The sequence below is a fragment of the Aureococcus anophagefferens genome, assembly GCF_000186865.1.
Source record: "Aureococcus anophagefferens unplaced genomic scaffold AURANscaffold_24, whole genome shotgun sequence".
Taxonomy (NCBI): Eukaryota; class Pelagophyceae; order Pelagomonadales; family Pelagomonadaceae; genus Aureococcus; species Aureococcus anophagefferens.
In genome coordinates, this window is record NW_008705584.1 from 274,611 (window position 1) to 285,294 (window position 10,684).

The 10,684-nt window shown below is 51.5% G+C and overlaps 4 protein-coding genes across 4 annotated transcripts; 1 reads left to right on the top strand and 3 right to left on the bottom strand.

Annotated features, from left to right (window-relative positions):
• Nucleotides 1-312: 312 nt before the first annotated feature.
• Nucleotides 313-2,253, bottom strand: AURANDRAFT_72303 (hypothetical protein; the record flags this gene model as incomplete). Its single annotated transcript, XM_009041873.1, has 4 exons — nt 313-750; nt 791-1,062; nt 1,132-2,073; nt 2,157-2,253. 4 exons carry the CDS (start codon nt 2,251-2,253, stop codon nt 313-315), a joined length of 1,749 nt encoding a protein of 582 aa, XP_009040121.1.
• A 498-nt stretch (nt 2,254-2,751) lies between these two features.
• AURANDRAFT_72304 (hypothetical protein) lies at nt 2,752-4,044 on the top strand (the record flags this gene model as incomplete). Its single annotated transcript, XM_009041826.1, has 2 exons — nt 2,752-3,092; nt 3,144-4,044. 2 exons carry the CDS (start codon nt 2,776-2,778, stop codon nt 3,763-3,765), a joined length of 939 nt encoding a protein of 312 aa, XP_009040074.1.
• Nucleotides 4,045-4,633: 589 nt separating this feature from the next.
• Nucleotides 4,634-5,679, bottom strand: AURANDRAFT_72305 (hypothetical protein; the record flags this gene model as incomplete). Its single annotated transcript, XM_009041872.1, has 3 exons — nt 4,634-4,772; nt 4,875-4,949; nt 5,060-5,679. 3 exons carry the CDS (start codon nt 5,494-5,496, stop codon nt 4,634-4,636), a joined length of 651 nt encoding a protein of 216 aa, XP_009040120.1.
• A 315-nt stretch (nt 5,680-5,994) lies between these two features.
• On the bottom strand, nt 5,995-6,999 carry AURANDRAFT_54782 (hypothetical protein; the record flags this gene model as incomplete). The annotated part of the gene is made up of 3 exons (XM_009041871.1): nt 5,995-6,637; nt 6,691-6,747; nt 6,809-6,999. 3 exons carry the CDS (start codon nt 6,946-6,948, stop codon nt 6,172-6,174), a joined length of 663 nt encoding a protein of 220 aa, XP_009040119.1.
• Nucleotides 7,000-10,684: the final 3,685 nt, after the last annotated feature.

Sequence of the window (10,684 nt, forward strand, 5' to 3'; positions counted from 1 at the left end):
TTCGGTGCCAATCATCTAGCCTTGTGGTCAGTACCGGGGGGGGGGGGGGGGTATTGTTACAGAGCGCACTCTGACCACCATACACTGATACATTTTCTGGTACTGACCACAAGGCTAGATGATTGGCACCGAAGTGCAATTGCGAGGACTTGCGTTGCAGTCACATTGCTGGCCGTCGCTCGTAATTTTAAGGCTCGATAGTATTCACCAGCCACTGCGACAGAGTAAGATCTTGATATTCTGAGAGATGTGGCAAGTTCACTTAGCTCCAGCCTGCATTCACTACGTGCGTACCCGCATGAATATATTGGCTCACCTTTCAGATACATGCGCACTATTTAAGGCCTGTGCAAATATGTTGTCCCAAATCGCGTAATCACCTCGGAGAACAGGGAGCTGGCCGCTGTTCGCATGCAGGCTGCTGTAAATTGCAAGGAGCGTGGAGCTCAGTCCAGCAAGGAAATCAACTGGTGGTAAGATTATCTTTGTGTCGCCCTGAGTCGATCGCACAAGCGCAACGATACCTTTGCTAGGAGCTCCATTTTTGTGATCAAGTGGCATCATCTGCTGATGTAACTCGCTGGGTTCCAGGAGGGTTGCTACAACTTGAAGGAGATCGACCATGCTGCCGTGGTCTGTCGTGCAAGACACTATAATTTCGCATATGCGATAAGTAACAACATTCGATACTGGCTGCTCTTCGGCCAGAAGAATCAGAGCCAACACAACATTCTTCTGTAAGCATTGTACCTAGAGAGCGCGTTCAATTATTACGCTCCCACCACCACACAACACCATGGCGTGGGACCGACTGCTCACGGGAAAGAAGTGCTGACGTTGACACGCAGTCTGCAAGGAAGTTGCGTTGGTTGGACAGAGCGACACAAACCGAGCATTTTCGGCGCACAGTCACGATTTCGTTGGCACTCGCTGCAAGCCATAGTATGGGAACACATCCTTGCTCAATACTGTGACACACATTCGCAGGGAATTTTTGTGCATTCCCCAGACACTTCACTGCGAGGTCAGCAATGATGTTATCTTGGTGAAATATAAGCCAAGCTAGGTGGTTGACTAACACTAGCTCAGTTGAATTGTGTGGGATTTCCAAAGTTAAAACTCGATGCAAACCTTCTCGAAATCTGCCACGACCATATCCTGCGAGATGCCCGTCTTGGTAATTGTCCAGCTCACAAAATTGAATCAATTCGTGTAAAAGAAGCCCCTGTGCAACCGGCCATCTCTCCTCAGACAATGACATAATTTTGGAGATAGTTTGCGCATCAAGTTTTTGAGATGCACTCAGCAGGCTTAGCGTCATAACTAGAGCAAGTGTCACTCTCGGATAAGCGTTCTGAGAACGCATCTCCGATAATGCCGAATCAAGAATAGCATTAAAAATTCGAGCGTCTTCAACCACTTGTTCATCTGTGTCATCTCTGCAATGAGCTATCGCGGAAATAGCCTCACATGCCACCTGAAAAACTCCCTGGTTAGTACAGAAAGTAACACATAGATCTACGGCTGGAGCCGTTGCAAGTTTGCGCTGTCCTTGACTTTCCCCAAACTTGGCCATCTCACAAGCTAGACGGCAAACTGTATGCATGTATCCGGTATGTTCGCCTCGTGCCCACACACGTACGCGACCCGATATATTCATTAGATAGAGGCGGGCGCTCATAGTTTTGCGCAATTCACTGTCGCCGTATGTTTCCGCTGCAATTATCAATTGCACCAACACGCTAAGTGGGCGGCAGAGTGGCCTCATGAGCCGATCGATCATCTGGGGATCAGCTTGAACCAAGCATAGCGCGTCTCGTGGTGATAGTTGCAACATCGCGCCTAGGATAGATATCCACGAATCGTAATTGAGTTGCTTAGACGCATGCAGCAGCCCGACCCGTGACGAGAGCAAGAATTTGCAAATTTTAATCATTGGGCTAACGGGGCTACCAGAAGAACGGCAAGGTTTGGCAAGATCACGACATTTGCAGGATTTGCGCAGTTCCCAAATCCTGCAATGGCCGGCACTGAGTTCATGCGCAGCGATGACAAGCGTGATTCCCGCTACACCTTTTAGGGCTGCGCTCGGCCAAGATATGCCAGGACCGCTCGGATACCGGCCAAGTTGTGTGAGGAAAGTAGCTTTCTTAGACAGTGCGCAAAACAACCGGCAAAATCCACGTCAATCAGCAGCCCATCGACGCCCAGGTTCCGTTCCTGGTCTCTGTGTGCTTTTTTCTGCACCTGCATGGTGAAATAATGGTGCCTGTATGTCGAAATCGACCTGCAAAGCGAAGCCACAAAGACACGAGGGTCGCCTTCGTGCTAGCGACAACCCCCCCCGGGTCGCCGAGTCGACCGCGTGGCGGACTGGCTGTCGTCGAAGGCGTAGACCATATGTGACGAGCGGGCGAAGGCGTCGGAGTCGCCCCGGGTTGCGAAATCGGCGTGCGGGAGGCTGGTCTGGTCTGCAATGCCGCTTCAATGTGGGTTCAACAATTGAATCCAGCGCGTGAAAAAAAAAACAGGGGGCGACCCCGGGCCTCTCCTAAGTGTCGTAGATTAAAGCATGGGACTCGGTTGTGGCCTGCCGAACGCTCCTAATGGTCCTCTAATGGTGGTTCAAATTAAACCCCATGGTGGTTCTGTCTACTTACGTATTTCGAATGGGCCGGTCTAGGCGTACATTGTCGGCCACGCTGGCGTGCTGATGACTAGAACAATACAGTAGCACCGTCTCTTCTTTGCAAAAACTCCGCTCATCGCTGGATAATGGCTTCGTTTGGCGAGTCGAAGCGGCTTGAATGCCGATTCTATGAGGAACCCTTCCCTGAACTGGAATCGCTGGTGATGGTTAATGTGAGGAACATCGCGGAGATGGGAGCCTACGTGACTTTGCTGGAATATAACAACATCGAGGGCATGATCTTGTTGAGTGAGCTGAGTCGGCGGCGGATCCGAAGTATCAACAAGTTGATTCGCGTAAATCGAAATGAAGTGGTGATGGTATTGCGTGTTGATAAGGAAAAGGGCTACATCGATTTGTCCAAGCGACGCGTTTCCGCAGAAGATGTTGCAAAATGTGAAGAGCGATTTCCCAGTGTCGACGTCCCACCACCCTGAAAAAACAATCGGTACAGGCGCTACAACAAAGCGAAAGCGGTGCATCGGGTGATGCGACACGTGGCAGACCGATGTGGGCAGACTCTCGAGGAGCTCTACAAGATAGTTGGTTGGCCATTATACAAGAAGTACGGCCATGCTTATGATGCTTTTAAGCTATGCCTGAGCGGCGAGAACGAAGATGTCTTCGAGGCGTGTCCCAGTATGGATACTGAGACCAAGGCTTGTCTCACCGACTATGTGAAGAAGAAACTCTCACCGCAGCCAATAAAGGTCCGTGCAGACATTGAGGTTACTTGCTTCACCTACGAAGGAATAAATGCGATTCGTGAGGCATTGTTCAAGGGTCAGGAGGCTTCAATAGATGACTGCCCAATCCAAATCAGACTTATTGCACCACCCATGTATGTCATGACAACCATGACCCTTGATAAGGATCTCGGTGTTCAGACCCTCACTGCTGCAATCGCTGCTGTTACGGACAAGATTTTACTGAAGGGTGGGAAAATCGACATCAAAATGGCACCTAAGGCCGTCTCTGCTCGAGAGGAAACAGAGCTTCAAGCTATGATGGACCGCCTTGCCGCAGAGAATGCCGAGCAAGATGGAGATGACGATGACGAGAATGGTGATTCTTAGTTAGACCTAGCTGTCAAATATGATTTTTGGCATTCGTCGTCTGCTGGGGTCATTCAGCAGGTGACAGAGTTGAAACAACTGATATTGAAGCGAACTGCGGTGCCACAAGGAGCACGCCAAGGAACGCTCTCGCCTCCTCCTCGAGTGCCCCGTGCGCCAGGACAAAGTAGGTGCCTACTCGAGCGCGGCGGACAGGGGCACCGGAGTGCCAGGATGCGTCCTCGGCAGCACCGCTTCTCGGGTAATTGCTCGTGACCTAGAGCTGGGTCAGCTCGAGGGACTTGGGGTTGTCGAATATTACGGTGTCGGCTGTAGTGGTGGCCTCCCACCTCACTCCCACCCATGTCGATCCTAACTATTCGATTTGTTCCTGGTTTGCCCTGGCACAACTTTTGGGAGCTGCCGTTGCAGCTGTGCGTTGCGCGTGCGGGCTGTTGCGGGCACGCCCCGGTCCGTGGTGCTTGTGCGATACTTTCTGCTGCATTTCGTGTTGATTGGTGGTAATTCCGCGCGGTAGTGCTGCCCGCAGACGGTGCTGGGCGGCGCGGCTATTCAAACTTGGTCTGCGGGTGGCGGTTGCAACATGTCACGGTCGTTGCGAGACTCCACGCCGTGACGAATGATCAGAGGTGTGCTCCCATGTCTAGTGGGCCTGCTGCCAGCGATTCGCCACCAACTGTGACGGTTTCGTTGGCGGGCACCAGCCCGGCCTATCTAAACGACTACAGGACATGCTTGTGCCCGTGTTGTCAGCGCGTCGTCGTATCCTGGAAAGACCTCACCTCAGGAGATAACGCTCCGGTGCACTGAGACCCACACGGGAGCCCGATCGGTGGGTCTATGACGTGCACAGCCTCGCGCTGCCCGCTCAGGATCCACGGAAAAGATCCTCACGCGGGGCCCCCAGCGCGACTCTGGGGGCACGAAAAGTCCCACGCGGCGGCTGGCCATTGCTCGGTTCCTCGCCAGTTGTTGTGGCGCTTGACTGGGTACCAGCGGTCGTTGCCCTAGTTTGGGGTATTGCCCTCTACTTGGGTTCCCCCGACGGTTCAGTGCTTCTTCGATCCTTTCCATCGCCGGCGGCATGGGTCTCGGGTCTCTACTATAACTGCGCTAGGTTCTCTGCAATCCGTATTACGAAACGAAAATTAGGAGGAAGTAGCTTTATGTATGGCACTCCCCACCTGTTCTTTTTGCCGATCTCGGCTCCGTCCAAGCGTGGCACTTGTAGGAGGCGTTCGGACCCCTGAGCTCATCGCCTTGGGTGATCCTCGCATACCGCAGTGGTACTGACTCCCGCTCCGCTAGCTCAGACGTGTGGTAGTCGGCTATCGCTTTCCAGAAGTGGCCCCGTTGCCTCACCTGGCCAATTACTGCGCCATCTACGATGCACTTCGAATCTTTACGTACTCGCAGTGAGACAATCAGCCGCGGTCGAGACATGAGAGCTGCTTCGCCCAGGATTGGGTGCGAAGATGCACGATCTGCGACCAAATCCATCCGCAACGCTGCCTCCCCTGCCAACTTTAAACCCATGACGCCCCTGACTTGGTCTATCATGCACCCAGACTGTCTGCCGGAAGCACTAATGAACTGACCCCCAAACATCTGGAACGCGTTCGCGCGCGCGGCCCCGGACTCGTCGACTGTTAATGGGAGTTCCAACAAAGCAACATCTTTTAGTTCCCGGCCACCCATTGTATTTGCGCCCGCCGCAAAATATCCGTTCATGCAGCTGCTGGTCACATCGTCGAAGCCTCCATGCAGCCGCAGCGCCTCTACGCGAGCGGTTTTGGTCGGCTGATTTTTGTTAGGTCCGACAGTGACTAGCGGCGCTTATCCAGCAAGTGTATGACAAGAGACAGAGAATCAACCCACTGTCTCTGCAGATGAGATAATATTATACCAGAACCAAGCTACATGGAAAAATTCAAGGTTCCGGGGCCCGTACGCGCCCCCACCGCTAAACATGGTTCATACTATTAGTAGGATAAATTTTTGTTGGATAGTTCGACGGTAATTCGATATTGTTTTTATACGGTTTAAGCTGCTTTCGAGTTGAATCACGAATTTCGCTATGTGAAAAAGTTTTTACAATATTTCCCCAAATCTCAAAGGGCTGCTTTAGCCTGCTTGTTTGGGTTGCTTTTTGGGGAAATGGGTCCGGTTTTTTTGTTTTTCTGTTTTTCTGGTGCGTTCTCCGCAGCGGCTTTATGCCAGCCGCCCGAGCCCCGTGCTAAAGGTGGCGTTACTCAGGCGTTACTCAGGCGCCTGGGCCTCATCTGCGCCGTGTCGAAATCCCGCGTTAAGCATACGCTGGGTTGCGACGCTGGGTGCTGCTCTGGTAGTGCCCGAGCTTGTGGAAAGGCGGAGAACTGTTTCTCTCGCAGTAGCTGTGCAGGTAATTCACGTCGGAAGCGTGAGTTTGCCGCCATAGTACTTCGAGACAATATAATAGTAGAAGAAATCGACGTAGAGGGCGGTTTGGATAGCGCCGGATATATATACAAGCCAGTTATGGCGATAAAATGGTTCATAATAAGAACGGTAGACCCAATTGAGGATATAAAGGAACCGATACGCGCCAAGGAAAAAGACGTAATGTCCTGTCAGATTTTCGACCTCACGGTAGCGCTGGAGAACAAAGAGCTGTGGTACGATGGCCAACGCTTCGAGGAATATAGAGAATGTCCATAGAACGTCAACAGGGTTAAGTTCTCGCTTTATAAGACAGGAGAAAAGAGCAAGCATCGCACACGGTGCAACGGCAAACTTGAAGTGTAGAAATGAATCTTGGGATTTGTCGTATTTCGATTTGTACGGCTCCTTGAATCGAATCATGTAAATGATCGATGCTGTTGCAGTTATGTACCTAAAGTGATAGTGGTAAAGAAACGAAGAGCACGAGCCTTTAAGCATACGCACGCAACTTTCATAAACGAGTTATACATTGAGTAGAATGTCGTAAAGAGATCAAGGTACCTGCATATGGAAGGTTTATATGCGGGTGCTGACAAGCTAAAATAGACGTGGCAGGTGTTGCCGTGTCATGAAAACAATCAGGAATAGCTCTTGTGTCTTGAGCGAAATTCCCACCGCGGACTTGGAAACGCGCAGACGTAGAATCAAAACAATGATTGATACGACGTGACTCATATCTCCCGCAAAACGGAAGAGATTCATGGTTGTGTTGGGGTACGAGCCTAGCGAGCCTTAGATCTACAACTAATAATGAGGAGTGCTGGAGATTCTAATAATGTGGAGTACGGGTCGATCGACGGTCGGCGGCGCGGCGTGAGCGACGGCGCAGGGCGCGGCTGATGAGAGGTCGATGGTGAAGGAGTGGTGAAGTTGGCAGCGGCAATGGGGGGGCTTGCTCCGGCAACGTCGGCAGCGTCGCGCGACGGCGGCGTCTAAAGTCACGTTTTTTTGCATGCGCCGGGAGAGGTCGTGTGGCGGGAGACTACTGGACCTCACTGGCGGAGCACCCCCCCCCCTCTCCCCAGGGTCTATGTACTATTTTGCAGTCGCGCGAATCCAGTCGTCCGAGCAGCAACATAAAGCTTTAATGAGTGGTTTAAAGCGAGCGCAGCGAGCAACCTCAATCAAACGAGTGGCCGATAGCTCGCGAAGCGAGCTTGCCGGCCGTGCCGGCTTGTAGACTTTAATCTTTACCTACCTGTCTACAGGTGTAGCACGACTCGGCAGCCGTGGACTGCTTCCGAAGCCGCAGATCAGCGACGCCGGCCAAGTAAGAGCATAAGGAGCGAGTGTCGACTGGGCTGCAGCTGCAGCAATAGTAAAACCTCCCCCGTCAAAAGCAAAACCTCCCCCGTCAATGTGGTGAAGACATTTTTCTGTCGGGGGCTGTTTGAGAGGCGAGAGCTCTGTGCGCTCCAGCATGCGATCACAGGCAAGATTGATGTAGATTCTGATCGTGCGGCATTGCTCGCAATCGTGACGCTGCATGCAATTCGACGTTCAGGGTTGATCAATAAAGTAATCCAACCGACCAACCCATCAGCAGTCCCCACCGGCGTGCTTGATGTCTTCTTGTACGTGACTGAAATTAATCTGGGCACGCATGATATTGGATTCAGGCACGTGCGCTTTAGTTCCAAGTGCCCATTCTCGGGTGAGTGTAACCCAGCTTCTCTTGTTTCTGCACACTTGACGCCACAAGTCGCTGATTTGATATTCTGTCCACGGCCTAGTCATTGTGCTCTTGACTCACCTCCCGAAGTGCTGGCCAATGTCGCCAGACAAAGAGTTGGGCTCGTGAGTGCGAAAGATGTACGCTTTGCGTTATGTGGTGTTGCGAGATCCATGGCACAACGCAACGATAGTCTAAAACACCGATGGGCTCTTTTTGACGAGGCGACTATGGACGGAGCGAGACAGTTCTGGCTCCGGCGGTATGCATCCGCAGATGCGCCAATTTGTTCTGTGTCTTGTCCTAAATTTCAGGCAGCAGCAAATTGTTCTCGAGCGGAGCTCCAGAAAGCGTTTGCAGCTGCAGATACTTCAGATATCGCGGCTCTCGATCGTGGTACACGACTAGGACGAAGGGCTCTCAGACGTCTTATATTACTACTCGCTTCGGCTGATGAGTTGCAACCCGTATATACTGTCAATACGCTTGAGGCTGCTAGCTCCAGTTTTTTTTTGAATGGAACAGCTTCCAATCTAGCATTCTGTCTCTTCGCCGCCTCCGCTTTTCCGTTCCGTCAAGTTCTCTGGTCTACCAGCAGTTTGAACTCTGGTCTATTCTTTAATTCCGATATAGATCTGTTTCAGAAGCCTGGTGATGGAATACTTTTCGAAAGTGACACTGTCGGAAAGGTTCGCGACTCGTATCCAAACAAGAAAAACATACGGGGAGGGAGACTGCCCAACTGTATCGTCCCACCTGATCTTATCAAGTGTACCAACAAAACATCGCGTTTCTTACGACACATTGGAATCTCGCATGTGCAGATTGCGAGAATCCTCGCCAGCCCTTCTCCCGAGTCCGAGATCTTATATCGGTGGAGTAGGGCGATGTTTTCCAAGAAACAGAGTTTCACGTCTGAAAATTTGGTGTCCAGCCGATCAAACTGCAAAAGTAGCATCGAAGTCTCGCAACTGCCTTCCAAGAACGCAACACCACACCGACGCGTCATCCCCTCTATTTCAAACGATCAGACTTCATTCCACCTCAAAGGAGCCGGAGAACGGGCTGGAGCAGCTTTTAGTGCCGAGTCCGATTTACTTCTTTATGCTGCCACCAAACGAGAACGTGCTGCAAAATGGCGATCAAACCGTATCGGAATTCTTGTTTCAAATCGTACTCGCCTAAAGTCACTCCTGGACGCAGATGCTAGGGTGTGGATCTCTGATTTAAGGGCAAGCATGGGAGAGAGGAACCCAACATTTAGAGACAATCATCTGGATTTACAATCTCGATACACTAGCCATGAAGCCCGCGCAAAGCGGAAGGACTCAGAATTTAATGGACAGGTTTCGGGAAAATTGATGCCTAATAGGGAAGATTCAAATACAATCGCAGTGACAGGTTCCTATAATGATCTCATTGCCATTGAGACTGATGGGCTAAAACCATATCCACCGGTACGAGCAGAGCGACGCATGGATGGCTATGGGGATGATGGCGAAGCGGCGACGGCCGGAGATATCTGTCATGTGGCCGCATTAGCTCACAGGGTATGGAAGAGCAACGGCGAGAAATTCATCCCGAAAAAACTGCCGTTCTTCTCAAATTCAATACAAATCATGCCTTTTCACATGTCATCACGGAGAAACGTACTGCAGCTTTTGGGCAGGGAAATAAGCTGTGTGAAAGGCGCGTCCGCATCAGTCTTGCTCGATTCTGACGAAAGTTTATTGGAGCAATGCTTTGTCTTACGGCAACATGTCCTTGGAGGAGCGGCACGGCAGTCTGAATTGTTCTTGACGCTACTAGTACCAAGACATGGCATACTATCAACACGCACTATAATGCAAAAGTTTCTCTCATCTATGGATGAAGCAGGCTGGACACGAGAGGAGGGAGAGTGTCGCTTGCATTATGATTCGATCCCGTGTTGTGGCGGTGCTAATACGATCGATACACTCGCCCATGTCGCGGTCAAATACGTACCACCTTCATGCTTTGAGAATTTTTTTGAAGATATTCATGCTTATACAACACTTCACGCATGGCTTCTCCTGAGCAATCATGCCCGAATGGTGCTGTCCGAGCCAGATCATCCAAGGCGACTTGTCTTCAAGAAGCTCTTCAGTAGGGACACTCGCAAGGCGGAATGCTTCAGACATGAAGTCAGATTTGTTGTCAATGCGCTGGATGCATACGCCACTTCTTGCATAGAGCGAGCATGGCGTTGCTTTCTCTGCAATTTTGACGCATCCGACCACGAAGCAGTTGCAGAATCTCACCGTTGCTTTCTCTCTAGTTTGTCCCGTTTGAGCGCCATTGAACTTGAGACAAAATTCAAAAATGTCCTCCAATTCGCCGCCGATGCCAAAGACGTCTCTTATTGGATTGAGCAGACTCGAGTTGGATTCTTTGCAGTGCTACACGATCTGATTCTCGGGCTGGACTCCATCAAAGATCCCACTGCTCTTGACCTCGAACTCGTCGATAAGCTAACGGAGGCTTTCACAGACAGGAGGCGAGCACGCTTCCACGGTCGATACTGCTCGGGCAGCCAGTTTGTGCGGAGATAGAGCTTTGACGTGGGGATGTTGGCAGTCGCGAGTACTGGCCTCGCCGGGCCTAGGGAACCATCCTGCTGGACGCGGTGATGTTGCGGGCCTGGGAAACCCAACGAAGCTGAGTTTGCGACTTGGCCCCCCTTGAGTCACCCTTAAGAGCCCCGGGCCTGGCGCCATCTCTGTCCAGGGAGCTCGTAGGGTCCGT